Source organism: Micromys minutus, assembly GCF_963924665.1.
Source record: "Micromys minutus genome assembly, chromosome: 21".
NCBI lineage: Eukaryota > Metazoa > Chordata > Mammalia > Rodentia > Muridae > Micromys > Micromys minutus.
In genome coordinates, this window is record NC_137956.1 from 43688789 (window position 1) to 43716150 (window position 27362).

At 49.0% G+C, this 27362-nt stretch overlaps 2 protein-coding genes across 3 annotated transcripts in view; one reads left to right on the top strand and one right to left on the bottom strand.

Moving 5' to 3' along the window:
- The window catches only part of SUSD5 (sushi domain containing 5), a gene marked incomplete at its 5' end in the record, with an annotated part of 43437 nt that extends 41220 nt beyond the window's left edge, over nucleotides 1-2217 (top strand). Inside the window, one exon of the mRNA XM_080934198.1 lies at nucleotides 46-2217. Within this exon, the coding sequence (XP_080790324.1) occupies nucleotides 46-1340 (1295 nt within the window). The 3' untranslated portion in view covers nucleotides 1341-2217. The remainder of the gene's footprint in view (nucleotides 1-45) is intronic.
- Nucleotides 2218-13287: 11070 nt separating this feature from the next.
- CRTAP (cartilage associated protein) lies at nucleotides 13288-26847 on the bottom strand. Of its 2 annotated transcripts, XM_080934745.1 has the most exons (7): nucleotides 26339-26847; nucleotides 22759-22908; nucleotides 20814-20985; nucleotides 18692-18820; nucleotides 17351-17496; nucleotides 15802-15885; nucleotides 13288-13743 (listed from the first exon to the last, which is right to left on the bottom strand). In XM_080934745.1, exons 1-7 carry the CDS (start codon nucleotides 26798-26800, stop codon nucleotides 13690-13692), a joined length of 1197 nt encoding a protein of 398 aa, XP_080790871.1. In that variant the 5' UTR covers nucleotides 26801-26847; the 3' UTR covers nucleotides 13288-13689. The 2 variants fall into 2 exon arrangements, with proteins under 2 accessions (XP_080790871.1, XP_080790872.1); XM_080934746.1 differs by lacking the exon at nucleotides 18692-18820.
- Nucleotides 26848-27362: the final 515 nt, after the last annotated feature.

Sequence of the window (27362 nt, forward strand, 5' to 3'; positions counted from 1 at the left end):
CTCCATGCCTTTAAAGCTAATAAAGTTTCTCCTCTTTCCCCCCAGATGAGGCCGAGGCCCATATTGACTATGAAGAAAATTTCCCTGACGACAGATCTGTGTCATTCAGGGAACTCATGGAAGACTCCCGGGCAGAGGGAGAAAAGGAAAAGGCTCAGGAAGACGCCTCTGACGAGACACCAAAACAAGATCACCTGCTCTTCACTTCTGTCTCTAAAGAAAACATAGCCCAGGAAAAAGCCTTTGTGCCAACCACAGGTTTGCCAGGCGCTGGGAGCAGTGTCCGCACAGACTGGCCAAGATCCCGCCTACACCGGAAGTACTCACTCTGGTTTCCCGCTGAGACTTTCCACAAGCCTGAGCTGGAAAAGGATGTGGGGGATGAGACCAAAGAACCACTTCCAGCCAGAGACAATCACAGTGAAGAGAAACTGGCCCCAGAGGAGTCTGAAACAAGGCTGGTCTATGTCACCACCTACAGCCCCTCAGAGCCATTTGTAGATAGGAATGACAGCAAGGCGGAGGACCCAGGGGTGAGCAGTAGCGATGATTCCTGGTTAGATGGCTACCCTGTGACAGATGGGGCTTGGAGGAAGGTAGAGGCTGGACAGGAGGACCATGAGGACAAGGGGGATGGGTCAGTGGGACCAGATGACAGTGTCCTCATGACTCCTGATCAGCCTGTTGGGAAAGTTAGGGAGCACAAAAATGCCACTGTCACACCAAGCGAATCGGTGATACACAGTTCCATCAGTCCATCGCAAATGCTCGATGTAGAAGCTCTGATTCCGGGACCCATCAATGTGTCTGAGACTCAGAGTCCCCATACCTGGGAGAGTGATTCGACCAATTATCAGCCAACTATACCCCGGAGAGTCACCACACAGCAATCACCTACGGCCACCTCACCCTATGAACTCACCACCTCCACCCAAGAGGCAGTACCAACAACCCTCCAGCCAACACATAAACACATCCCATCAACTAATGTGGAGGCCACCCAACCTCCAGCGGAGGTCACAGCTCCTGAGGTTCAAGATAACTTCCCATACCTGCTGTCTGAGGACTTCTTGGGACAGGAGGGCCCTGGACCTGTTGCAAGTGAGGAGAAGCTTCTTCCGACTTTGGCACCGTGCGTGGGGGATGACTGTCCCAGTTTCAGGAAAGGCCCGGTGATTGCCACCATCGTCACCATCATGTGTCTGCTGTTGCTCTTGGCAGTGGCAGGAGCCGTGTGGGGCTACCGCAGGTGCCAGCACAAGAGCTCTGTATACAAGCTGAACGTTGGACAGCGGCAGGCTAGACACTACCACCAGCAGATTGAGATGGAGAAGGTCTAGCCTCTGCCAGCACGGGCTCTCACAAAGCCACTTGGAGGAAGATTAACTGTGACTGGTCACACTGATAATTCTCAGGATCTGAGGTGGAAAGGCTTCATTCTCTAGAGTTCAAGTCTTCTATGTTGCTGAGAAGTGTCTCGGGAGGTGCCTAAAGGGCAGAAAGGGGTTGGTGACATCATCACATATGTCAAGGTCTTCTCAACCAGCTGTCCTGGAATTCACTGCCCAAATCTCAGACCTCTGTGCTTTTGCCCTATTCCAATATAAGTTTGGGGGTGTTGCTGTTTTAAAAGTCACCCTTTGTTTCATCTTTAGAGAGAGAATCACAAACTCCATGCCCCGAAATATTTGAAATCGTTTTGATAAGCTGTGTGTTTGAGAGTCATGTCAGGAAACAGATGAGCAATTGTGGAGTAGGGGCAAAGGAGCCTAATGGTTGTTTCCTTTTAGTGTGATGTTGCTGAGAACAAATGAGTCAAGCAAGAGCCAGAACATATTTTACAAACTTTGGAGGTTTTTTTGTTTGTTTTGTTTTGTTTTGTTGTTGAAATTGGAGAGGATTTAAGACTGACATTTTACTTTGGGGAACGGTGAGGGAACGGGCACATGCCTCTCTGATCGCACCCATAGTTTTGAGCTAGCCCATAGTTTTTGTTTAAGAATGAGTTGATCTCTGTGCTAGCGAGGACAAGCATTAGGGGTCTGCGTCTGGCCTGTGCACCCAGATCCCATGGGATTGCTACCAGGGCTGGCAGTGAAACCCAATTCTTGGTTTCTTCTCTCAGGGTTAACTGTTTCTCTGAACCCCAGTAAGAAGGAATGATTTGGAAGCAGGGCCATGTTTGAAGAAGCCCAGAGACTGCTTTATCAAATATGGCACTGTTTGATGGTGACAGAGTGACAGTGCGCATGGAATGCCCCGTCACAGCCTTTGCTTATCACAGCGGCCACTGAGTGCTATCTCAACAGAGTTTCTGAAAGCTGGTCCACTGACCCGGAGGCACATCACCTGAAGATGTGTTGAAGATACGGCTGGGCCAGCTCTGAGCTCAGTCTTCAGGTAGTTCTGATGTGCATTGATGTTAAGAACCGTTGGCTTCTGTCACCAATGATCTTGGAACCCAGGAAGGCCTGGAGACAGGGAGGTGGGTACCGCCTGTGCCCTGTCTCACTCAGCCTTGGCATCTCACAGCAGCATGTGAAGTGTCACCTCCGGCTGTCTCCAGGGTGTGAGCTCAGAAGCAAGCACACCAGTGTTTTCTATGTGAATTATGTTCTTGAAGGTGTGAAAGTAACAGAGGCCATGCATTTTTTTTTCCCCCGAGGCACCACAGGAGTGTCTGTTTCTCTTACGGCACCGGAAATTCTGATCCCTGTAATTGTTGGTAGTAGTCTTATAGGTGAAACGTAGGTGGACAGGGAGTGTGGCTCAGCAGAGAGTCTGCCTAGCAGGTGTCAGGTCCTGGGTTCAATCTCTGGGCATGGTGTAACCTGACCGTAAAACAAAAAAGTCGGTGATGGTCTCACGACGAATTTTCTGTGCTGTCACCTGCTTGAGTCACACTTTGGAAAACAACTGGTTCCAGAGCTACAGAACAACGTAACCTAAAATCCCAGGGACCATAACTGGGTCACACGAAGGCCCAAGAGGACCAGCGAGGACACGTCTGCTTCAGAGGGAACAGAGAGAGGGAAGAAGATGCTTCCTGTATGCAGCCAAAGAAGAACGGCGTAAACCCAGAGACTGTACGTGTTTAAATCAGATTTGAATCTCTTGTGAGATAGCATTTCTATTTTTATGACTCGTTATGTAAAACAACCTTTGTCTCCACACGGGATGGTCTAAGTAACTAATTAACCCAGGACACTGAATTTATACCAACATGTAAGTAGATGGTATTAATTCAAATGTCTCAATGAGTTTATCATAAATTATTAATACATGTCAATTCATCCTTTCATAGGCATGGACTGTAAAGTCAGCAGAGCATGCTAGCTCATACAGGTTACCAATTTACCAATTAATTCCTCTAAATTAATATGTCAGAACACAAGGCCACTCATCAGAAGGGCATGGGTGGTGAGCTCACCAGGAACTGTGCTGTCATTGCAAATGCCTGGAGAATGGTAATATTTATGAAAATGGAGAGGGGAAAGGGTTTCATTAATACAAAGCTTCTGATATTTCTAAAATAAAAGTTATTTCTCCCAAACCCCTGATAAATGTTTTGAATTTCTACATTACGGGACCACTTTTTAAACTTGTGTGTGCATGCATGTGCTGTGTGCTCTGTGACTTTGTGTGGGGGTCAGAGGGCGATCTCAGGGGTTGACCTTCACCTTCCACATTGTTTGCCATGGGGTATCCTGTTGTTCGCTCCTGTACACACTGGGCTACCTCTCCTGTCTCTGACACACATCTCTCCGTAGATTCCAGATGTCCACTCCTGTGCCTGGCCGGATATGGGTTCTGGGGACCAACCCCAGGTCTCACACTAAGTACTTCACCCACTGAGCCACCTCCCCTGCCCCACCATGACTTTTTTAAGGATTCACTAGTAATCATGAAAACAGTCTCTTAGTACTTGCTGTTCACACCATGGTTCTCTCAAACCCTGGCCTCGGCTTCCTTACCTCCTGCTGCAGGATTTGGGAGGAGGAGCGTACAGAATTCTTCCCTCCTTGCTTCTCTCCTGCTTCCATCTTTCCTCATACCAATCATAAAGGAATTTGGAGAACGCACTAGATGTATAGAATTTGGACCTTCTCCAGTTCTGCTGAGCTAAAACCTGCACGGAGCACGGTGCCCTAGTAACGAGTGCACATGGTCAGGTCTAAGAGGCCTCACCCGGTGACCCTTCTCTCAGCAGATTCTCAAAGGAATAATTAGGGAGGGCTAGACAGAGGTCTGCAAATGTGCGGGCTGACAGAAGGACAAAAGGTTGGTAGGGAGCTGGCAGGATACTCAGTGACAGCATCAGTAATTGGGAGGACCCTGCAAGGGGATCTCTGGCCTGGGGGAAGATGCAGCCATGGTCCAGCCAGGACCTGGAGCAGTTGGGGATAAAGACCTGACTACCTCTCTCTGTCTGCAGTCTTCAGCACATGTGTCCGGTGGACAACAAGAAGAGCCCAGATAGTACATCGTAAAGATGAAAGGGGGAGGGAGGGGGAAGGGGAGGGAGGAAAAGAGATGGGGGAGGGGGGGAGGGAGGAGGAGAGAAAGAGAGAGCGATAATCTAGCTGGGAGGGATGGTATAGTCAAACAGAAACCATGAGCACCATTATCAGCCCTTTTACTAATATTCCCTGACACCTCCAGCCAGCAAGAGGCTATGACTCTGAAGCTGCCTGTGTTGCAGACACACCAGGTAGATGATCTCTCAGCTGCTGAAACACTAACACAGTTCCCAGTGTACCCTTGTTCACAGTGAGACACACCTTCTCCCCCACCGGACCAGTGCCATGGAGATCAAGCAGGCCCACCTCCCCCAAGAAAACAGGAACTGTCTTGTGTAACTCATGCTCCAGGACTCCCACGAGATCCACCCCCCCTTGTCAAACTGAGAATATATATATATATATATATATATATATATATATATATATATATATATATATATATATATATATACCTCATCAGTCCCTCCTGTTATCCTCACACACGCCATCCTCTTGAGAGTGCCTGCCTACATGCTTCAGGAATCCAGAGGTAGGACTTTACCTGTCATTCAAACACTCCCAGGGGACTAAAACTAAAACTAAAAAAAAAAAAAAAACAATAGCAAAAGAAAGTATGCAAACATAGGAATTCAACGGGACACTTGAATGACTAATGGGTCACTGAAGAAAGGGAGACAAGCTGGATGCAAACAACAGTAAAAACTCCATTTTTGGTTACAGCAAGGAAGAGGTCACAACTATGAATGCTTCTGTGTGGTGTTGAGAGATGGCGCAGTGGTTAGAGCAATGGCTGCTCTTCCAAAGGTCCTGAGTTCAAATCCCAGCACCCACATGGTGGCTCACAACCATCTGTGATGAGATCTAATGCCCTCTTCTGGTGTGTCTGAAGACAGCTACAGTGCACTTATATATAATAAATATAATCTTTTAAAAAATGCTTCTGCTTAAAAATCAGGGCTGGTGGCTGGAGAGGTGACTCAATGTGGTTAAGAAGACTTGTTCTTAGAGACACAGGTTTAGATTCCTGGCACCATGAAGCAGCTCACAGTTGTCTCCAACTCAGTTCAAAGGGACCCTATACCCTCTTCTGGCCTCCAAGAGCAACAGGCACGCACATGGCTCAAGACACACCTGCATTCAAAACAGTCACAACATAAATAAACCTTTAAAAAAAAACAACTTTCTAATCACAGCTGCAGAGATAGTGGTTTAGAGCACTCGCTGCTCTTTCAGAGGGCATAGGTTAAGTTCCCAGCACACAAGGCAGGTCACAACCTTCTGAAACTCCAATCCTGGGGGATCTGACACCACAGCATGGCCCTATACAGATACACCTACAGGCAGAACACATAGACATATAAAAGTAATATAATTCTTTTCAAATATTTTTTTAATTAAAGAGGGAGTTAAAGAAGTGCTTAGCTGTTAAGAGGACTAACTGCTCTTACAGAGGACAGGTGTTTGCTTCACAGGATTCACACTGGCCCCTCACAGCCCCTGGAACTCCACCTCGAGGGAACCCAAGACCCTCCTGTGGCCTCCCCACACACCGCTCCCCTTACATAAATAGGAGTAAAAAAATATTTTTCAAAATAAAATAAGTCTCAAATAAATAATTTAATGAGTGTACCTCAATATTTTTTAAATTTTTACTTATTTTTGTTTTATGGGCTTTGGTGGTTTGCCTGCAGGTGTGTGTGTGGGAGGGTGTCAGAGGCCCTGGAACTGGAGTTGTAGACAGCAGTAGGCTACCCTGTGGGTGCTGGGCCTTGAACTCCAGTCCCCTGGAGGGGCAGCCAGTGCTCTTAACCTCTGAGTCATCTCTCCAGCTCCCTGCACCTCAATATGATTTTAATGACTAAGCCAAATGAATAGATAGACAAAATAAAGCCCGGGACAGAAACCAATGAGACAGAGCCGGAAGGGGATCTACAGAATCCAAGCGTTGGCTAGTTCTTTGTTGATATTTGTTTGTTTGTTTCTTGTTTTTCAGTTTTTGAGTTGTTTGAAAAAGGGAACTCCAAATTAATAAAATCAAGAGACGGAGACCGGGAGACTACGACAGCTCTCAGCCAAATCCAGAGGATTATTAGGGATCCTTTGGAAATCTATATTCCAAAGTGCTGAGAAATCAAGAGGAAGTGAATGAGTTCCTGAACATAAATGACCAACCAAAGCTAGATAAAATGATACAGACAGTATATCTATATTGAGCAAGGAGAAAAGAGTAGTAAGAAAATGTCTCCCAAGAAAGAAATCCCAGGACCAGACAAAGTGAGTCTTACCAAAACAGGTAAGGACATAACAAGAGACCAAGCGTCCGTGAGTGCAGACCACAAAATTACCAGTAAGATACTCGCAAACTGAACCCAGCAACCCATCTTTTTAAAGTGTGTACCATTTTCGACTTGTTCTGTGGCTGCAAGGATGGTTTCAACGGCACAGAACATCCCAACACCATGTACAGAACCACAATCATCCTGACAGACGTAGGGAAAGGCTCAGAATTCCTTGTAGACTTCCTTATAATTGTTTATATATATATATATATATATATATATATATATATATATAACTGTTTTAGTTGAGCCCCCCCCCCCCACTTTGGTTGGTTTGGCTTGCCAACTAGCCCAAGGCTGCTCAAACTGCAGCCGTCCTGCTCTGGCTCGCAATATGGCCATGTACCTTGCCAAGCGTCCCTTGTTTCAGAACTGGCTAGCTCCTTGTTCTTTCTGCGCACCCTTTTTCATTTCTGACCCCTTCCCTGCCTTTCAGTGATGTTCACGCAGCAGCTGCCATCAGAACTCACATCCAAAAGTGCTCTGGGTCCTTCTTTGGAATACACTGCAAATATTTTTTTTTCCTTCTGGGACCCCAGATCTCCTCTAAAAGTCTTCCTAGGTTTCCCCCAATCCTAGCCAGCCAAACTCAGCTTTGGGAGACCCAGGGGTCTCACTGTGAGGATTCTGCCTTAGAATGAACGTCAGGGATCTCAGTCAGGGCTCAAGAGAACAGACTCCGTTGCCGTGGCGTTCTGGAATGACTGGGTGTGGCTGCGATCCCTCAGCCCAGTGGATGGAGAAGAAACAGTGGGAAATAACCAAAATAAAGCACTTAAACTAACTTTTTTTTAAAGGTTATTTTCTCAACTATTTTCCAAGTTCTAATTTCCTCCAAGACAGAGACTGAACATACCACCCTAACTCTGGGGGTAGGCAGGGCCAGAAATAACATTTTCGGCTGCTGTTCACCATCACTGTGGGAAAAACAACGTTCTAGGTTTGCATTTGCTGGTCGTGTTTACGAGTCCCTTTCCTTTGCGTGCACATACTTGTGCAGGTACAGGTCAGCCTGGAGTGTCATCCCTCGGGAGCTGTGGTTTTCGAGACAGCGTCTTTCTCTGGGACCTAGGGAGGCTGGTTGGCCAGTGAATCCCACAAATATGCCCGTTCCCTCCTCCCCAGTGCTGGGAGTATAACCGCACACCACCCCATCCGTTTGCCCCTCACACGCTGCTGGCATCGAACTCAGGTCCCAGTGCCTGCATTGGCAAGCACTGTGCCAACTGAACTGCTTCCCAGGCCCTCCCTCTGTTCTGCTTCCAAGAGACAATGCTTAGCCCAGGCTGGCCCAGAACCCCGTATTGCCCTGGAACTCGTGATCCTCCTTGCTCAGGCTGCAGCCTGAACCACCACAGCTTATGGCTACCTTCACCTTGTAAACTGAGGCTCTGATACCTCACATATCAGCTCCAAGAAGGTACTGAACCAAAGCCACAGGTGACCCAAGCCAGGAATCTGGGGCAGACGCTCTGAGGAACTAGGAAAGCTGTTGATGTGTTGTCAAGAGAGATTTTTTTTTTTTCAAAAGCACTCACATACACACCGACACACACAGCACTTGCATAGCATTACTGCCTGGCTGGGTCTGAGTGGGTCAGCCTGTGCAAACCTGAGCTACCCTGGTGTCTGTTCTTGCAGGAACATGCTACCAAAGCAGACGGGAACGGCCGTTACTCCTGGCTGCAGACAGGAAGGGCAATACATAAACCTTTTGACTGGGGCTCACTTAAGGTTCTCTCCACCCCACCCCCTCGTACATAGTTTCTACTCCCCACACTAGGTCATTCAAGTCTGGAGTCAACAGAAAAAAGAAGTCGCTGTTTGGGGGATGGCAGAGGATCAAGAGCTCAGACAGCTGTGATGAACGATTACTTGTGGTTTCTTCTCGCAGCCCCGCTACCAACTGCGTTGCCGTCCCATGTTCAAACACTATTAAGCGAGAATGTTTTCTCTGGCACCATTCCATCTTCTCCCCACAGTTTAAGTATTGATTAAGGAAAAAAAAAAAAAAAAAAAAAAAAAAAAAAAAAAAACTGAAGTAGCTTTGGTTTGCAGCTCACATTTAAAAACTTAAAAAAAAAAAAGTTATTTCCATAAAAGTTGGCAGAAACCGGCCACTGTTCATTCCCCCGGTGGCTATAATAAACCCTTGCCCGCTGACAATCTAACAGATCTTTTTCTGTTTGCCACTGGGTTGGGTTCAATAAAATTTTTGTGCTTAACATTCCCTTAATAAGGGCTCCTAAGAGCGTGCGTTTCCTTCCTAGGGCAGCCTTTGTCGGTAACGTTCCCTGAGGTGAGTGGAGCCCAGTTAGAATGCCTTGAACTCAGAAACACACTCAGGTACTGAACCTGGTGCTCTGGGTTGGGGACATAGCTCTCTAGCTGAGTGTTTGCCTAGCATGCACAAGGTCCTAGGTTCAATCCCCATACACACACACACACACACACACACACACACCCCTTGCCTGCCATGCATCCCAGGTGCTCCTTTTACTTCAAGGCTGAAGGCTCTCACAACTGTAATCCCAGCACTTGAGGTTAAAGGCAGGAAGTTGGAGGTCATGTTCAGCTGGAAAGAAAAGAAGGAGGGAAGGGAAAAGTCACGCTGATGCTGACCCTATGGAATTCAAAGACCTTCAAGGTTTTTCCAAGAACCAGAGGTGGGAAGGCATTGGCTGAAGCTATAGAGCGTTTGCATGGTAGATATGAAGGGACAAGTTCACTTTTTTTTTTAAAAGAGAGATTCGGTTTCCTTTGATATAAAATAATCTCACTGGATCTGGTTGTGAATACCTATTATCCCAGAATTCAGAACGCTAAGGCAAGAAGACTACATAGCAACTTCCGGGGCCAGCCAGAGCTATGGAACAATGTCCTGCTTCAACTAGACACACAAACCGTAGCGTTTCAAACCACAGCATTGTCAGCCTCGAACGTACCAGGGAACACACTGATGAACCGGGAAACCAAGTTTTAAAGGCCCCCAACTCAAACCATGACCCTATTATTTGCAAACGTTCACCCTAACTCCAAGGACAAGGATCAAGTGGCCACTTTAAGGACCCCAGAGACTTGTGAGCACCTGTAGACCTCACTCCAGCCTTAAGGCAAATTCAGCAACTACCAGGTTCTCTGGAATTCTGGACTTCTAGCCTGAGCCTGGCCACGCCCCAGCCCTGCCTCCTTCCTGCCCCAGCCACGCCCCAGCCCTGCCTCCTTCCTGCCCCAGCCACGCCCCAGCCCTGCCTCCTTCCTGCCCCGGCCACGCCCCAGCCCTGCCTCCTTCCTGCCCCAGTGACTCTCATCCCCAGTTGTCCCAATAAAGTTTTCCTGGTAGAACTGTGGGCGGGGCAAGGCAAGGAAGAGGAGTTTTCCCTGTGTTATCTAGTTTCCTTCTGTAGCTGTGATAAAACACTTGGATGTAGAGAAACTTAACAGGAGGAAAAGGTTATTTCAACTTACAGTTTATAGTCCATCACCGATGCACACCAGGGCAGGAACTCAAGCACCCCCCCTCCCCAAGACAGGAATCACTGAGGAGGGTCGATTTTCCGGCTAGCTCACAGTCTCAGCCTTGATTAGCTTTTATACTGCCCAGGATCACCTGCCCAGGAAATGGCTCCACCCATAGCCGGTTGGACCCAATCACATCAATTAAAATAATCAAGACCACTTCTTCAGGACTGGAAAGGAAGATGGCTCAGCAGCCAAGAGCACTGGCCTGCTTTTCCAGAGGACTCAGGTTCTAATCCCAGCGCCCATGTGGTAATCCCAGTCCCAGGGGATATTCTGTCTCCTCAAGTACCAGACACTGCACATACATGGAGTCAAAACACCCATACACATGAAAAAAATAAATCTTAAAAAAAAAAAGACAATCCTTCACAGACAAACTTAAGACAATTATTTAGTTGAGACTCCTTTCCGGGCGATCCCAACTGTGTCAGGTTGGCAGTTAAGACTAACTAGGACCCATGGGAAAGAGCCATCTTGCCCTACCTGGAAGCAACTGGTCACTGAGAGGAAGGGACTTAACGGCAAGGATGCTGGGGTAACGCCTGTAACCCAGAGTGACTCCTACCCCTTACCCAAACAGTCCCCTGGGGGTACTAACTGCTCAGCCTAAGAGGGAAGGGGCAGGGCACTGGGTTGGGTTATTTACGCTGGATGAAATCCCACTGTGGGGCCTTGTGCACAGGAGCAAGGCCAACTTTTAGACCCAATGGAATGAGGATGCCTTACAGAGCAGGAGAAATGGGGTATTCTTGAGTTCGTAAGCGGTTAAAAGGGTGTCCTGGGGAATAAAAAAGAAGCCTGGGAAAGTGTGTGTGTGTGTGTGTGCATGTGCCGTGTGTGTGTGTATCAAAGGACAACCTAAAGTGTCCATCCTACATCACCTGACGGCTTTGTTCAGTACTGACATGCTGGGCACTCAACAGTGGATTTCCTGGTCCCTCACTGAACCTCAGAACCCCAGGCATGCTGGGCAGGGCAGACCTGTGGCTTCTCCTCAGAACTGTCCTCTGTAGGAGTCACTAGCCATTAAAGGTCGCCAAGGAGTGCCTGAAGAGGCAGTCGCAGGGTTATTTGAGAACACCCCATAAGAAATCATCTGTGGGAGCTGAAGAGATGGCTCAGCGGTTAAGAGCACTGACTGCTCTTCCAGAGGTCCTGAGTTCAATTCCCAGCAACCACATGATGGCTCACAACCACCTGTAATGGGATTTGATGCCCTGTCTGGTGTGTCTGGAGACAGCGACAGTGTACTTATATATAATAAATCTAAAAAGTGGGGGGTCATCTGTGGGTAACAATGATGAGGACCTGAGTTCAAACCCACAGTCACAATGTAACCCCAACGCTCCCTCAGTGAGAAAGAAGGCAGAGCTAGAAGAATCCTGGGCCAGCCAGCCGGAAGTACAGAGCAGTGAACAAAGGTGGCTACACCCAAGGTTGACCTTTGACCCCTCACTTGTTTGTTGTGGCATGTATATGCCCACACACATCTGTCCAGGTGAAAAAGAAAACCATGCATATTCTGATCCCCGCTTCAGGCTTCACTGATTCCCTTGTTACCTGAAGCCTGAGTCTCTCAGACCAACCTCAGGCCACCGGGGCCATTGGTCACGTCCCTGTTGCTTTGACCTGATACTGACAAGGAGTTTAGGGAAAGAAGGATTTATTCCAGGGCAGGGTTCAGGAAGACATTCCACTGTGGGAAGAAGTCCGGGTGGCTGAAGTGGGAGGTGGCAGCTGGTCACAAAAGAGATGTAAACTTGCTTTCTCATTTTGTCAGTCCTTCTACCTCAGTTTACCCACAGGAACTCCCTCACAGGCCTGCCTCGAGGCCTGTCCCCTAGCTCATTCTAAACCCCATTCCGTTGACACTGTTAGCCGCTCACCGACGCTGGCAAACGAGAGCATCATCCTTCCCACTGTCTAGGCCCACACTCCACTGCCGTCCTGAGTCTTTTCCTCTTGCACTCTACACACACCCCATTACCAACTCCCAGGACTGTGCTTTCCGATTCCGTGTGGACTCTGAGCACCTCCGGATACAGCCATTGCTCTGGGAGCTCCCGCTGCAGCCCATTCCCAACACTGTTTCCATCCTCTGTTCAGGTTCCCTGACGCAGGGCGGTGACCACTGTGGAGCCCACGGACACTCCTCTGTGCGACCTGAAGCGTTGGCCTTTCAGCACAACCCAAAGGCTTTTCCACAGACTGTCAGGGCCCCAGGGAACCTGTCTCCCGCCCACAAGCTTGCCCAGCCCTCCCTCCTAGGTCTCTGGCCCACGCCTCTTGACATGCATCCCTGCAGCTTCCCAGATCAACATGAGACCTGATGTCCCAAGGCCAACTTCATCTCCTCAGTCAGCCTGACCACACTTCACCCTCGTTCTAACCTCTGCTCTTTCCTACCTCCTTTTTCTCCAGTCAGCATCCTACACGTAGGATGCCTTAGAATCTTCCTGCAGATTTAAGCCGGGAAGGCAGCAGGGCAGTGCTTAACATCAAAGGTCAACACGACAGGATCCAGAATCACCCAAGACTCGAGTCTCCAGGCCTGAGAGGGAGATCCTAGGTTACCTTACCTGAGGTGGGAAAGCAGGCACTGTAAATGTGTCATGCCTGTCTAGGGGCTGGATCCCAGATGGAATAAAGAGGAAGTGAGCCCAGTGCTAGCATACCCTCACCCCCACCGTAACCAGGCACTGTCCAAGTCAGATGAGACTGTAAACCTTATTGTGTTCTGAGCATCCACTCAATTTGCTTCTCAGTTGGTACGAGGAGGGAGGGGCTCAGGTCGGGTCAAGTGAGGGGATCCCAAGGCTCCGAGCTTAGCCTGCATCTTCTGCCATGTTTTTTCCTTAACAAGCGGAAAGTCCGGAAGGAAGGCGAGACCAAAGGAATTCTTCAAATATATTTACCATCTTTTAGTGTTTTTCTTACTTAAAAAATAATACTGATTTTCTTCAGGGATTAAAAAGCAGACCACATAAGACTGTCTTTCTGAACATGGGGGGAACACACGGGATCAGAGGGAAGACAAATGTGACCACTGGGAGGGCAGACTGCGTGACGAGGAGGCATTGCGTGGAGGGAAAGGCAGGTGTGAAGACATGGAACCATGAGACAAGTGTGAAGACAGAGAGGCAGGTGGGAAGGAGAGTGAACAGGTGTGGACACGGGGAAGGCAGGCTTGGCCTTGGCAGGGAGAGATGGTGGCTCCCCTCTTTGAAAAGGGAAGGCTGTGAGGTATCAACAACCCAGGTGCTCGAGGAAAGAGGAACACGGAGCAGATGGTCCTTAGCTGTGGACTAAGCAGACTCCTCCATCTCCAGCAGATCATCCACGTACTCCACAACCTCTCCCTGTAAGAGATGGCAGACACGGCGGCAGTCAGGCAGGCCACAGGGCATGAAAGGCGTCAGCATGGGAAGTTTCCCAGAGGTTACCAATGGCTCTCTGCCCTGGCCCACGCAAGTTCCCCCACTGCCTTGGAGCCCAGACGACCTGAGAACAGAGCCTTATCTTCTGCCCCATGTGACCTCAGCATCAAGCAGGTTGCCACCCCACAGATGACGGGTGTCAAGGAGGTGGTATAGCTGCCACCCTGAAGGGCTCCACAGGGTTCTCTGCATGTGACGCCTCTCCATCTTCCTCTTGGTTCCTTGGTTGTGCCTCAGAAACACATTCTTCTGGCACTTTCCACCTGGAACGGCAGCCCACACTTCCCAAGCTACACAGTCATATATGTATGTCCACATGGTGGAGACGAGCTCCTTGGGACTCTCCTCAATGAGACCCAACCTAAGGTGCATCCCTTACTAGTTCATTAGTTTGGCAACCCTGGGGATTGAACCCAGGGCCTTGTGCATGTCAGGTAAATGCTGTACCACTGAGCTATACTGAGCCCCCACTTTCTCACTTGTACAGAACTTTCATATCCACTGGTGTTTACAGTTACGGTCACTCCTATTTCACAAAAGGCTGTCGCTTTCTTCCTTAGCGGCCATGACAGACCACGGGGATTGGCTCGGTGAAGCTTCCCTGACCACATCTTACTCAGAGCAGTAAGAAGAGTGGGAGGCAGAGTGAAGCTGGGGGGAGGGGCAGCTTAGAGCCTCTGGGTCTGGCCCAGTACCTCTCAGAACTCCTCATCCTCCTGGCTACCCCAGGATGCAATGGGTCAGAGCAGAAAAAGCCCCCAGACCTCTCCAGGCTCCAAACACACTGAGTCCGCAGCTTTCTTACAAAGCGTGTTCCTATTCCTTCCGATCACATCTAAGTAAATATTAAGGGGTTTCAGCTCCACAGAATGAGCACAACACTCTTGGTCAGGATGGATCAGGAAAGGAGCTGGCACTGAGGAGAAATCTACCGTACGGTAGGTAGAGGCACGTGCCAAGCATGAGCACTCGCCAAGTCCTAAACTGACACGAACTACCCGAATAAACTGGGTGTGGTGATGCCTGTTCGTGATGCCAGCACTTGAGATGTCCCGGGGGGATGACCAGAACGTCACCTCTGCTACAATGAAAGCTGGAGGCCAGCCTGAGCTCCACGGGACATTGTCTCAAATGACAAAAACATCAAACAAACAAAAAAGGGGTTGGCTAAGGGAGAGCGAGTCAGAAAATCAGCTTCCAGGGGACAACGAGCTTCTGGAAGGAAGAACACAGTTTATACCCATACAATTATAATTGTGGGAAATGGGGTGGGATTTATAAGTGCCTTCAGAGGGCAGAACCAGTAAAACTCCCTACACTTCTCAAAAATGGCAGTGTGGACACCTTTGAGATGGCTCAGTGGGCAAAGGTGTTTGCTATGGGTCTAATGACCTTCGTTCAATCCTGGCACCCACATAGTAGAAGGAGAGGACCAACTCCCACCAGCTGCTCCTGACCACCATGATGGTGCTACAATGCCCCTGCCCCCTTCCCCACATAAATGATAAAACAAACAAACAAACGAAAATAAAACCAAGGAAAGGGCTTGGTGAGACACACATGTCGTTCTCTTGCTTTGGACTTGGGGCAGGAAAAAGGGCAGGTAAGGCTAACCTGGGCTACATGGTAAGACCTTATCTCCAGAAAAAAATGGGGGGGGGGGGGAGCTGGGGAAGACAGGTCCATGGGAAAAGTGCCTGCTGCTCAAACTTAAGGACCTAAGCATGCACACACACACACACACACACACACACACACACACACACACCTGTCCCATATTCTAAACACATTTCTCCCACAAGGAGAAGCATCGGCCCAGCCCAGGCTTCCAGCTCTGGACTTTTCTACACCAGAGCACTGACTTTCATTAAAACCCCAGCAGCAGCTGTCTTCTCCAGGGCCCTTCTGTTTCTTATCTGAGGGAGAGCCCAGTCCCCAAGAGAGTCTGGCAGAGAGTCATGTCCGAGCACAGACGCCTACCTCATCGTCGTCCATGAGGTGTTCCTGAGCGAAGTCGTACAGTTCTTTCTGCAGTGCAGTCACATTGAAGAACTGAACTGCCTCCTGTTCACACAACAGAGAGGACTGTCAGGTGACCGGACCTCTCCCGTGAGAGCCGGCACAGAGCAGCACAGGCTCCTGGGTTTCATTCAAGGCACGAAAGGGTTAACGGCATGCAATAGGAAAGACTGAAAGTGTGAACGAACCCTATGGTCACTGAAGTGTGCAGATACGAAGGTGAAAACTAGGGCACATAAACGCTATCGTTTAAAGGGGGTGGGGGAGGGCCTGGGCTAAAGCTCGGTTGGCATAATGCTTGTTTGACGTGCTCAAAAAACCCACTGGAAATGTAGGTTAGTGGCAGAGCATGTGACAAGCATAAAGTCTTGGGTTTTATTCCCATAGCATAAACAAAACAAAGCAAAAACCCATAGCAACTGGGGAAATGTGTGCACATGTGTGTGCTTGAGTGCACATGTGTGTGCACGTGTGCTTTAGCAAGGAATTGAGATGCGGAAGATTGATTTAGAAAAACCTAGGATAGCATATAAAAAACATGAATAGAAAGCAATAAATATCTTTGTTTCTATTTTATTGGGACAGGCTTTGTAGCCCAGGCTAGCCTTAAACTTGCCTCTGCATCCAGAGTGTTAGAATTATAGCCATACGCCACCATGCCCAACAGAGTGGCAAATAGTTTTTGAAAGTCATATAATTAACCCCCTGACAGTAGGTATAAAGCCTCAAACTTATCTATCTATCCAAGAAATTAAGTGATATTTCATTAATAAAGGTCTATAACCCCAGCACTTGAGAGGTGAGGCAGGAGGACTGCAAATCTGAGACCAGCCTGAGCTAGCTAATTCTATCTCTAAAGACCAAGGGCCAAAGGTTCCTCAATGGTGGGGCACCTGTCTAACATGTAAGAAGCTGCTGGCTTCTAATAGCATAAAAAGGGGGCTGGGGACATAAAGTCAGTTGCAAAACCAGCCTGTGAAGTCAAATCTTATTTTGGTAACAACAAATCCATAAGTTGGACTGAAGAGATGGCTGAGTGGTTAAGAGCACTGACTGCTCTTCCAGAGGTCCTGAGTTCAATTCCCATATGGTGGGTCACAGCCATCTGTAATAAGATCCGATGCCCTCTTCTGGTGTATCTGAAGACAGCTACGGTGTACTCGTTTATTTTAAAAAGAGAAAGAAAGAAATACACATAGAAAATAGGTAAAAATATTAAAAAAAAAAAAAATTAAGCAGGGTGTGATGTCATAGGCCTCTGATTCCAACATTCAGGAGGCTGGAGCAAGAGCATCTCTCCAAGTTCAGGCCCAGCCTGGTCTACTCAGTGACTTCTGGGTCAGTCAGGGCTACAGAGTCAGGGTTTGACTCAAGAAGGGGCAGAGGGACCAACAGTAACCAGAAACAGTGGAGCTCCTCCATTTTAGGACTAATTCTCTCGGAAGGGTAAAAACAATCTCCTGCAGGCGAGGAAGAGATAGGTGGATAGGAACCAGTGCGGGACACTCACCAGTCTGGGCTGGAAGTGCTCATCCGAGAGGCCCCACTTGTCCCGGTGGTACTGATAGTAGACCAGATTCTGTTGCATGACCTTGTCATTCTGATCAAAGAGCAGGTAGCTGACGGCGCAGGGGGCTGCATTCTTCAGATCGTTCACTGGAACCAGAGAGAAGAGGCCAGGCAGGTCAGAGCCAGCCCTGATGCCACCCCCCCAGAAGAGCTAGAAGCTTGACCTTCCTCTGGGAAAAGACCCCAGAATGTGGGCAGGGCACAGTCTGGGTCCCAGGGCAGCCTAAGGACAGTAGAAACCACGGATCACGCTCAGGCTGTGCACTAGCTGGCTTCAGACAATCAGCGTGTCACAGGAGGTGATGGGTCGCAAGGCCTGGGCCACACTGGGTCTGAGGAGCACAGAGGCTTCCTGCAGGAGGCCGCACCTCCTGGGATCCATCTGACCAGGACCACAATTCCCAGAGAGGGCAGTCCCTCCTCTAACCAAACCAAACCTGGAAGACAGAGGAAAGGCTGGGGACGTAGCTCAGTTGGTAGAGCGCTTGCTGAGCGCACATAAAGCCCTGGGTTCAATCCCTAGTTCTTCACAAACCATGCATAATTATATAACATGTATTTATGTATAAGTGTGTGCATTAATAATAACTAATTTAAAATATATAAACAATATAAATATTAATGATAAAATAGTAAGTACTGACGCATTCCCAGCATTTGTGAGGTGGAGGCAGGAGGATTGATATTCAGGGTCATCCTTGGCTATATAGCAAGTTTGAGTCTAGCCATGGCTACGTAAGACTGAGTTTCTAAATACATAAATAACATAAAGGCTCCACACTACAGAAACCAACAAGATAAGTCACGACAGGCCCTCAGGACTAGGAGAGTCGAAGGTGACCTTGTCCTACCATCTTCTGGGAACAGGGGTTCCCTGCTCCAGCCTCCCTGTTTAGAGCTGAACACCCCACATCACCATCCACCTGGGGATGCTGCGGGGTGGCATTTGTTTGGGGAGGCAGGGGAATCAGGTAGAGGAGAAATGAGACGGAGTTAACAAAACTCTGGCAGGACTGACTTGGTCGAAGATGATTCAATTGTGCCACCTAGTGGTTGTTTTCTATAACGACAACGTTAAGGCTCTTCATGGGTATAGATGATGAAGGTGCTCATTTTTACTTAACACTACATATCGCCAACTCTGGAAAGCAGAAGTCTCCCAGAGTTCAAGCTCAGCAGCCAGGCTCAGAGTCTCTGCTTGATCAAGAAGCCAAAAGGCCTCTTTGGGTGCAGCACAGCACAGCACAGTCCCTGGTGGGCCTTCCGGCACGGGGTCACTTACACTTGTAATAAGCAAACTGTAAATAGTGATACATGGTAGCCACAAATTTCTCCACGGGGTAGCCTCCTATGACGGGCGTGAGGCTCTCCTCACAACGCATCTTACACTCCAGGACTTCCACATAGTGATCTGAAACACAGATGTAAATTCTTAGAACAGTTGGTTGGTCTCTCTGTGTCCCTCCTCCATCCTTTTCTGTCTCTCACCCTCCCTCGATGAAAACCAAGGCCTTGTGTACTCTAGGCAAGTGCTCTACCACTAACCCAGCCTCAGCGCCGTCACCGTCTTCAGTCTAGTTGTGCCTTCCACACACATGGAGGTAAAGCGGGGAAATTCGTCATTTAAAATAAAGAACTGGGGCTGGAGAGCTGGCTCAGTGGTTAAGAGCACTGACTGCTCTTCTAGAGGCTCTGAGTTCAAATCCCAGCTACCACATGGTGGCTCACAACCATCTGTGATGGGATCTGATGCCCTCTTCTGGTATGTCTGAAGACAGCTACAGTATACTCACATACAAATAAAAATAAATAAATCCTTAAAAAATGTTTTAATAAGCAAAGAATATTAATATAAATTCATATGAATAGCAATCTTGCCCTGCCAAGATGCCATACCTCTTCTACAGTAAATACTGTCATTTTTCTAGCAGTTTAAACTGAAGGCTAGGGGTTTAACTCAATGGAAGAGGGCTTCCCTGACATATACGAGGCCCTGGGTTTGATCCCCAGGACAACAAAAATAACAATAACAACAACAACAACAACAACAAAAAACAATTTAATGGTCCAACTGGTAGAAAACCAAATTGAAACATCGCCTCAGGTAGCTCAGGCTGACCTTGAACTCCTATGTAGCCGAGGACGACCTCAACTCCCTCATCCCCCTGGCTCTACCTTGTGATCCCAAGTGCTGGGGTAACAGGCACGCACCACATGACCAGATACGCAGAGTTGGAGACTTAACCCACGACTAGGTAAGCATTTTATCAACTGAGCTGCACCCTCCCCCAACCCAAATGACAATAAGTCCTGTGTGTGAATTTGGATATACAGATGGAATAAATGGAAACCAGAAGAGACTGTAAAACCTGGGAAAAATACTTATTTATGTATGAGTGACTTTTATAGAAAATAAAATGATATCAGCAAGACTTCTTAAGGGTGAAGCTGGAACAAAGGGGAAGAAAGCAGGGACAGTGATGTCCTTAGGGTCCTGCTGTTAACATATTAACTCGTGAGGTGATATCTCAACCTTGCTGCAGCAGAAAGCAGAAAACACTTTAACGAAATGCTTAAAAATTAACAGCGTTGGGCAGGGATGGAGCAGTCACTGTGGTTAAACATTTATGAAGCACAGGTGAGGTCCTACGTTCAAGCCTCGGCACTGCCATAAAAATAAATTAAATAGGCATGAAGAGATTGCTCAGCAGTTAAGAGCACTGACTGCTCTTCCAGAGGTCCTGAGTTCAAATCCCAGCAACCACATGGTGGCTCACAACCATCTGTAATGACATCTGATGCCCTCTTCTGGTGTGTCTCAAGACAGCTACAGTGTACTTATACATAATAAATAAATAAATTTTTTAAAAAGTTAGCAAGCAGCAAGGTGGTCCCGACCCTCGGGAGGCAGAGGCAGGTGAATCTCTTCAGCTCAGGGCCAGCCTGATCTACAAATTGAGTCCAAGACAGCCAGGACTGCACAGAGAAACCCTGTCACAAGAAAAAAGACAGAGAAAGGAAGTTGACAACAGCAATGTGGATAAGAAACTCACAAGGTCAGAGACAGAGAGGCAGGAATGTCAGAAATGAAAGATTCAATTGATTAAAAACAGTGAAATCATCAGGGATAGGAAACGAGAGAGAGGAAAGATTCATTCAGATATCAATAAAAAAAAAAAAAAAAAAAGCCACAACACCCAAGAGGTCCACCATACCAAACCCAAATCTAAACTGGGTGCAGCAACCCATGCCTTTAATCCTAGCACCCAGCAGGCAGAGAGGCAGGAAGATTTCTGTTTGTGACCAGCCTGGTCTACACGGCAAGATCCTGTCAAAAGAAGTTCCAAAAAAAAAAAAAAGTTCTAATTCAAGCATCTGTCCCACAGGCCCCGCCCACAACCGACCTGCTATGGACAGGTAGAAGTCCTTGAAGTCGTTAATCTCCCTGGACCCCTCGCAGGCCGCCAGGCACTCATAAAAGGCCTTGAAGAAATCAGGAAGTGCCAACTCCATGTCGGAAATGGACGTCCTCCAATTCTCCCCATTGTAGGCCCGCACTGCGCGGACAAACAGGCTCTGCAAAGCAAAATGCGGTGAAGCTCTTTCTTGGCAAACAGGAGACACGTTTGTCCCCCCAAAAGAACCACTCCCCTGCTCCCTGGTCCTGGATGACCTTTGACTAGACTTAAAAAAAAAAAAAAAAAAAAAGACTTTTTTTTTAAAATACAGAGTCTCAGGTCGCCCAAGCCAACTTAAGCTAAAAATGACCTCAATCTCCTTTCTAAAATTTTACTTTTACATTCTAGTGTGTGTGTGTGTGTGTGTGTGTGTGTGTGTGTGCTCACACACGCGTGCACTCCTGGGTGAACCCCACATGAAGACTTGTAGAGATCAGATGACATCTAAGAGGAGATAGTTCTCTCCTACCAAACTGTGAGTCCTGAGGCTGGAACTCAAGACACTCCCCAGGTTTGGCAGAAAAAAAAAATCAACCCACTAAGCCATCTTGCTAGCTGGACCTCAAATTTCCGTGTGCTTGACTCACAGGGAAGCACCACCAGGCCCAGTTTTATACAGTGCTGGGGACGGAAGCCAGGACTCCGCGTGTATGCAAACACTACACCACTGAGCTGCACCCCCAGCCCAAATGACTATTTCATCTTGAGTTCAACTCAAAATATAGCAAGTATTTGACAATAAAATCAAATTCAGGTCAGCGAAAAAGCGAAAGAAATCGGATCAGTGGTTCCCCATAGATTTATGTTAAGGTGATACATGATTGGACAGGAGACAGAGATAGGCGGGGAAAGGTCGAGGAGCCAAAGTGGAGGCAGGAGGCGGAGATTCCGAGAGGAATCAAGATGGAGCTGGAGAAGGAGGATCTAGATCCAGGTGGACTTGATTGACAATAGATGAATATGAATATTTTTAAGAGTCTCTATAGGTCTTTTTATCTCATATAGAAGGGCATTTTGTATCTTTGTCCATTGGACGTAAGCTTACTGTGTAGAGAGTTTGTGGTTTGAGAATTAAATATATAAACCTGCTTGAAAGGCTACTGGGCTTTGGAGTCATGTTTGTAACAGATGGTGAAGGAAAGAAAGACGCTGGGACAGTCGTATCCACCCGGGACAGAAACAACAGGGGCTGTGGAATGAACCGCGCCTGAGTTCTTAGAGCGCCAAGTGGTGTGAGGACCGTTCGGCGCGACATTACAGTGGCATCTGAGGAGTGAGACCACAGGGGAAGTGGGGGAAAAAATAAAAGGTCAAGCTATCTTTTAATATTTACCACAACAGTTCCCTGAGTCAGGGGCTGGGTGGCGGCAGCCCGACTGCCAAGGGGCAGGAGGAAATGTGTCAGTCAGGATGATAAATTCCTCACCACGTTCTTTGTAGCTGCCCATGACACATGCAGTTGTCATAGGTCGCTGAATTATTATTCAAAGTTCATCAACACTTGGCTAAAAGGGTATGGTGGTGCATGTGACCCAGCCTGGCTTTGAACCTCAGCATCAGCAATGCCTCGGGCCTCCCTAGTGCTGAGGTAACAGGTGAAAGTCACCATACCCAGTTTGCTAATTTTTCTTCATGGAGATTTTCTGTTTCCCCAGTTTCCTAGTGTCAGAATTCAGCAAATATCACTGAAAACATCACAACATTCTTTAGAAGTCAGCATCCTGGCCAAGAGATAGCCCAGTGGTTAATGGCACCAGCCACCAAGCATGACTGCCACACAAGGGGTATGCCACACCTACACACACACACACACACAGAGTATAATGTAATTTTAAAAGAAGACATTATTCCCAGAGCCCTATACCAACTGGGTGGTGAAGCCAGAGAGTACCTCGTACGACTTGGTTTCCAAGTCTTTAATGTGGTCCTCCGCCCCCGGCAAGCTCTTGTAATACGCCATGTTTCTCCTCATCATCTCGTCATCAGGATGCTTCAGAAGATAGGTGTGAGCCGCAGCAATGGCCTTCGGGAGGTCATTGGCCTAAGTGTACAGTTTTAGACAGAGCCTTGAGTTTTACAACTGGGAGCTTCATTTCAGCAACTTCTCTTTCTCTCCTCCTCGCTCCCTCTTTCCCTTCCTTCCCTCTCCTTCCCTCCTTTCTTTCTTAACCCAGTCATAACTAGTTTAGGCTAACCTCAGGGTTGATAATGACCGTGAACTTCTGACCAGTGTAAATATAGCCAGTCTTATGCATTGGTGGGACTCAAGCCTGCTGCAGCCAGGCAATTACTCTACCAGCTGAGCTGGGGTATCAGCCTCTTCAGGGAGCCCTTTGGTTTCCCCTTTACCTGAATGACATTTCCAGTTAAGAGAAGAATGACTTTTCAAGAACTTTCAAGACCTGGGCCAGCCATTCTGATGAGTCTTTGTGTCTTTCCGGTCCATTCTCCACAGCCTGTGCCATCTAAGCCCCGGGTGAATGGCATTTACAGCAGACCCTGGGTTCTCTGGCTGGCTCTGGTTACCTATGAGGAGCCCAGTGGGAAGCTAAAAGGAGGGCTGTGGTCTGTTTCATCTTCTGGCTCTCTCCCTACAGCGACCCCCTGACAGCAATGTTCCCAAACTAAAGGTCACAGATCTTGTCAAGATGGCCTTCTCCATGTGGTCACTCCTCCCATCTTCCAGTAACTGCTAACTCCCTTGCCGTCTCTGGCTAACGGTTGGGTGTCTCTGAGTGGCTCACGTCTTTTCTGGTGGAACCTTGTCCAACACATCAGTGTTTACGGAGTTCTCACAGAACCTTCTGCCTCCATTCTCAGGGACCCCTGCTCCCCCTCTCTGAGTCATCTACACCACAAGTATTTCTGGAGCATCTCCTATAAGCAGGTGCTATTTCCGGGAAGCAGGCTAGTGACAGTCAGTTCACCCATGAAGCTTCAGTAGCTTCGGGGGCCACTAAAAGGAACACAGAAGATGTCAAACAGGACAGGCATGCTGGGGGGTTGGGGGAGACCTTATGAGGTAGTGTGATAAGTCTCCACTTCCAACTTGATGGAACCACCCAGAACACAAGCCACTGCATGCCTGTGAGGAATTACCCGGACACAGTTTCAATCCGGATTATCCGCCCACTGGCTTCCGGAACTACTTAACAAAAAGGAACCAAACTGAGTACCAGCGTCCGTCTCTCGGTGCTTCCAGACAGGGGATATGAGGGTGGTGACCAGCCAGCCACCCCATGTTCCTGCTGCCCTACCCTGTCCTCCATGACGGACGGAACCCCAAACCGTGAGCCTTCCTTCCATAAGTTAGCTCTGTTGGGGACTGTGTCACAATAATTAGAGAAGTAACCAACGCAGGCAGGCAGATGTGAGGACAACAGCCTGAGGCCCCAGGTTGACAGAATCCTGCACAATGGGGCAGACGTAAGGGCCTCCACCATGCGTGCGTGCAAGGACTCCTTCAGCCTTCCCGAAGGATCGCTCTGAGACAGCGATGGTGACTAGGTTTAAAGAGAAAGAAGAGAGAGAGACACACACACACACCACAGAGATAGATACATACATACAGACAGACAGACAGACAGACAGACAAACAGAGAAAAGCATGAGAGACACATCAAATTCTTGGGAATGAGGTATTAAGAGAGGCCTCAGTCTGTACCAGAACACCCCTAAACTTGAGCAGAGTCATCTGGATACAGTGGTGGTTTTCATGTGGAGGGGAGGTAGGTGGAGGGCAGGTCCCTAGGTGTCAAGGCTAATGACCAGAGGACAGCAGGAGGGTGGCCTGTGGCTGGTGGTACTTGGGAGGGAAGCCTGAGTTGGCAGCTGGAGAGATGGGAAAGGCTCTGATGCAGCCAATGACCGGAGCCCTGTTCTAGGAAGAGCATGGCAGGAGAGGAACTCGTGGGCCAGCGAGAGGGCTCAGTGGGTAAAGGTGCTAGCCACCAAGCCAGATGACTAAGTTTCATGCTGGGAGAGAAGAGACTCCCACAATCGGTCCTCTGACCTTCACACATGTACAATGTGTGCCCAACTCCTGCACACACGTTGACTAAATTAATAAAAGCCAAAAATTTATTTTTTTAACAAAATCTTTCTTAAACAGAAAAAGTAGAAATTAGGTTGTGAGTGTTCTCTCTCTGCCAAAGCCCATGAAGGCCTAACAAGCTGACACCTTTTTTTTTTTAAAGATTTACTTATTTATAATATGTAAGTACACTGTAGCTGTTTTCAGACACACCAGAGAAGGCATTAGAATTCATTATAGATGGTTATAAGTCACCAGTGGTTGCTGGTATTTGAACTCAAAACCTCTAGAAGAGCAGCTAGTGCTCTTAACCACAAAGCCATCTCTCCAGCCCAAGCTGACACCTTTCTGTCCAGCAACTGGGAACTTAAATCTCCCACAGCAAGGACTTAAAGGGCAGAGAGCTGTGTGCCTATTTTTAGCAAGCAATTGCAGGCAGAATTTAGCAGCTATAAAGAGGAGACAACGAATGACCGGCCTTAAATTCTAGATGACAGAGAGAGAGAGCTCGGGCAGGAATGGGGCTGGGAAATCTGCACACACTACCCCGAGCAGAGGAGTCTGCCCTCAAAGAGCAGGCCGCATTTAGGAACTCTCCCCGCTTCCAGTTCCAGGCACTCTGCTGGGACACCCTGTGACATATTTGCTACCTCAGCACACGCTGCAGTTTTCACAGAAGCTGGGAGGGGTGGAGCATGCAGGAGGTATGCAGGCAAAGGGATGAAGACTCGCCGTCGGCCTCAGCTATGTAGCAAGTCTGAAGCCAGCCCGTTACATGAGGAAAAAAAAGAATCCGCCTCTAAGGGGATCTGCTGTCCTCTTCTGGCTTCCAAAGGCATCTACACACATATGACGTGGTATACACACAGACACACGCAACAGAAACACACACACACAAGCACACGTGTGTGCGTGCACACACACATAAAAATATGAGAAAAATTATCAAAGGACTAAAGGAATGATGCTCAAGGTTGGGGACAGAGCTGACCCTTGGACTTGGTGGGGCTAGACCAAGAGCAGTGGCCTAGGGGAGGCCCAATATGGGATGCCGCTGGTGGGTGCTCACAGGGCTGGGTGCTCACGAGGGTGGAGCTCAGTGGCCTGGGAGAGGCAGGGTGGGCTCAGTCGCGAGAAGCTCAGTGGGACAGGTTGGGATCTGGGGGTGAGGTGGGGACTCTGCTCCGTGGGTGAGACAAGTTTTTGAGAGAGGGTGATTGTGCAGAGCAGGAGGGTCGCGCACCCAGGACAGGATCTGATGGGCGGGGCTTGGGTGGGCGGGGCTTAAGCTTGCTTGGATGGGGCAGAAGTGGTATGGCAGCTGGGGTCAGCTGGGCGGGACTTAAGAAGATCGGTGGGCGGGGCTCGGGGCGGCGACCTGAGCCGGGGTGGGCGTGGTTTCGCTGGGCGGGGCTCGGGGTGGGGCTCGGGCACTTACCTTGAAGTAGGCGAACTGCAGGAACTTGTAAGGCTCGCGCTGCTGAAAGTCGGCCAGCACGGCGCGGCTGGGCTGCGACTGGCGGAAGGCGGGCAGGCCCTGCTTGCAGCGCTTGAGGCACTGGGCGCGGCGCAGCACGCCGCCGAAGAGGCGCAGCTCCGTGTGGCCCGCGGGGCCCGCGGGCGCGGGCGTGGCCGCGCTGCAGTTGCGGTGGCAGAAGGCCTCGCTGTCGCGCAGCAGACGGTGCAGCCGCAGGCTCACCTCCAGGTAGCCCACGCTCTCGGCCCAGTGCTCGCCGCTGTACTGGTCGAGCGCGTGGCGGTAGGCCGATTCGAGCGGCATCAGCTCGTCCCGCGGGAAGCTGCGGAAGCTGTAGCGTTCGTACTGCGCGCGCCCGGGGGACAGCACGCACCCGGCACACAGCAGCGCCAGCAACGCGGCCGCAGGGCTGCGGGGCCCCATCGCGCGTGGCCCGCTAGCCCGAGCCCGAGGACGCGCGACGCGGCAGGCCTAGCAGGGGAGGCGGGGACGCCGGCCGTGGCCCGCCCCGTCCGGCAGACCTCCCGCCCGGGCACCGAGATGGGCGTGCCTGGAGGAGGCGCTGAGCCCTTGCCTCTCGAGTGATGGAGAGGCAGGACCTTAGTGAATTCCGGGCCAGCCTGAGGTGCATGGAACCCCATCTTTGAAAGGAAAGAAAGTTTATAATCTCTTGAAGAATGTATGGGCCGCGCACCTCTAGTTTCTGGTTCAGCACATTCTGCCTAGGGTGCGTTTTCTTTTTCGACTTGGTCTTGTGGCAGCCCGGGCTAGCCTTAAACTCCCTCTGTAGTTCAAATTGATTTCAAATTTGCTGCAAACTTCCAGCCTCCTCACTGCCTGGAATCACTAAGCCTGCCACAACAGGCTGCGGGTTTACAAGTTTCACCCGTTGGATAGCAATGCTGTTGACCTAAGGTTTTAGAGGATGTTGCATGGATAAAATTAGTAAAAATGCCGGTGGCTCTTTGTAAATCGTGTGGCTTGT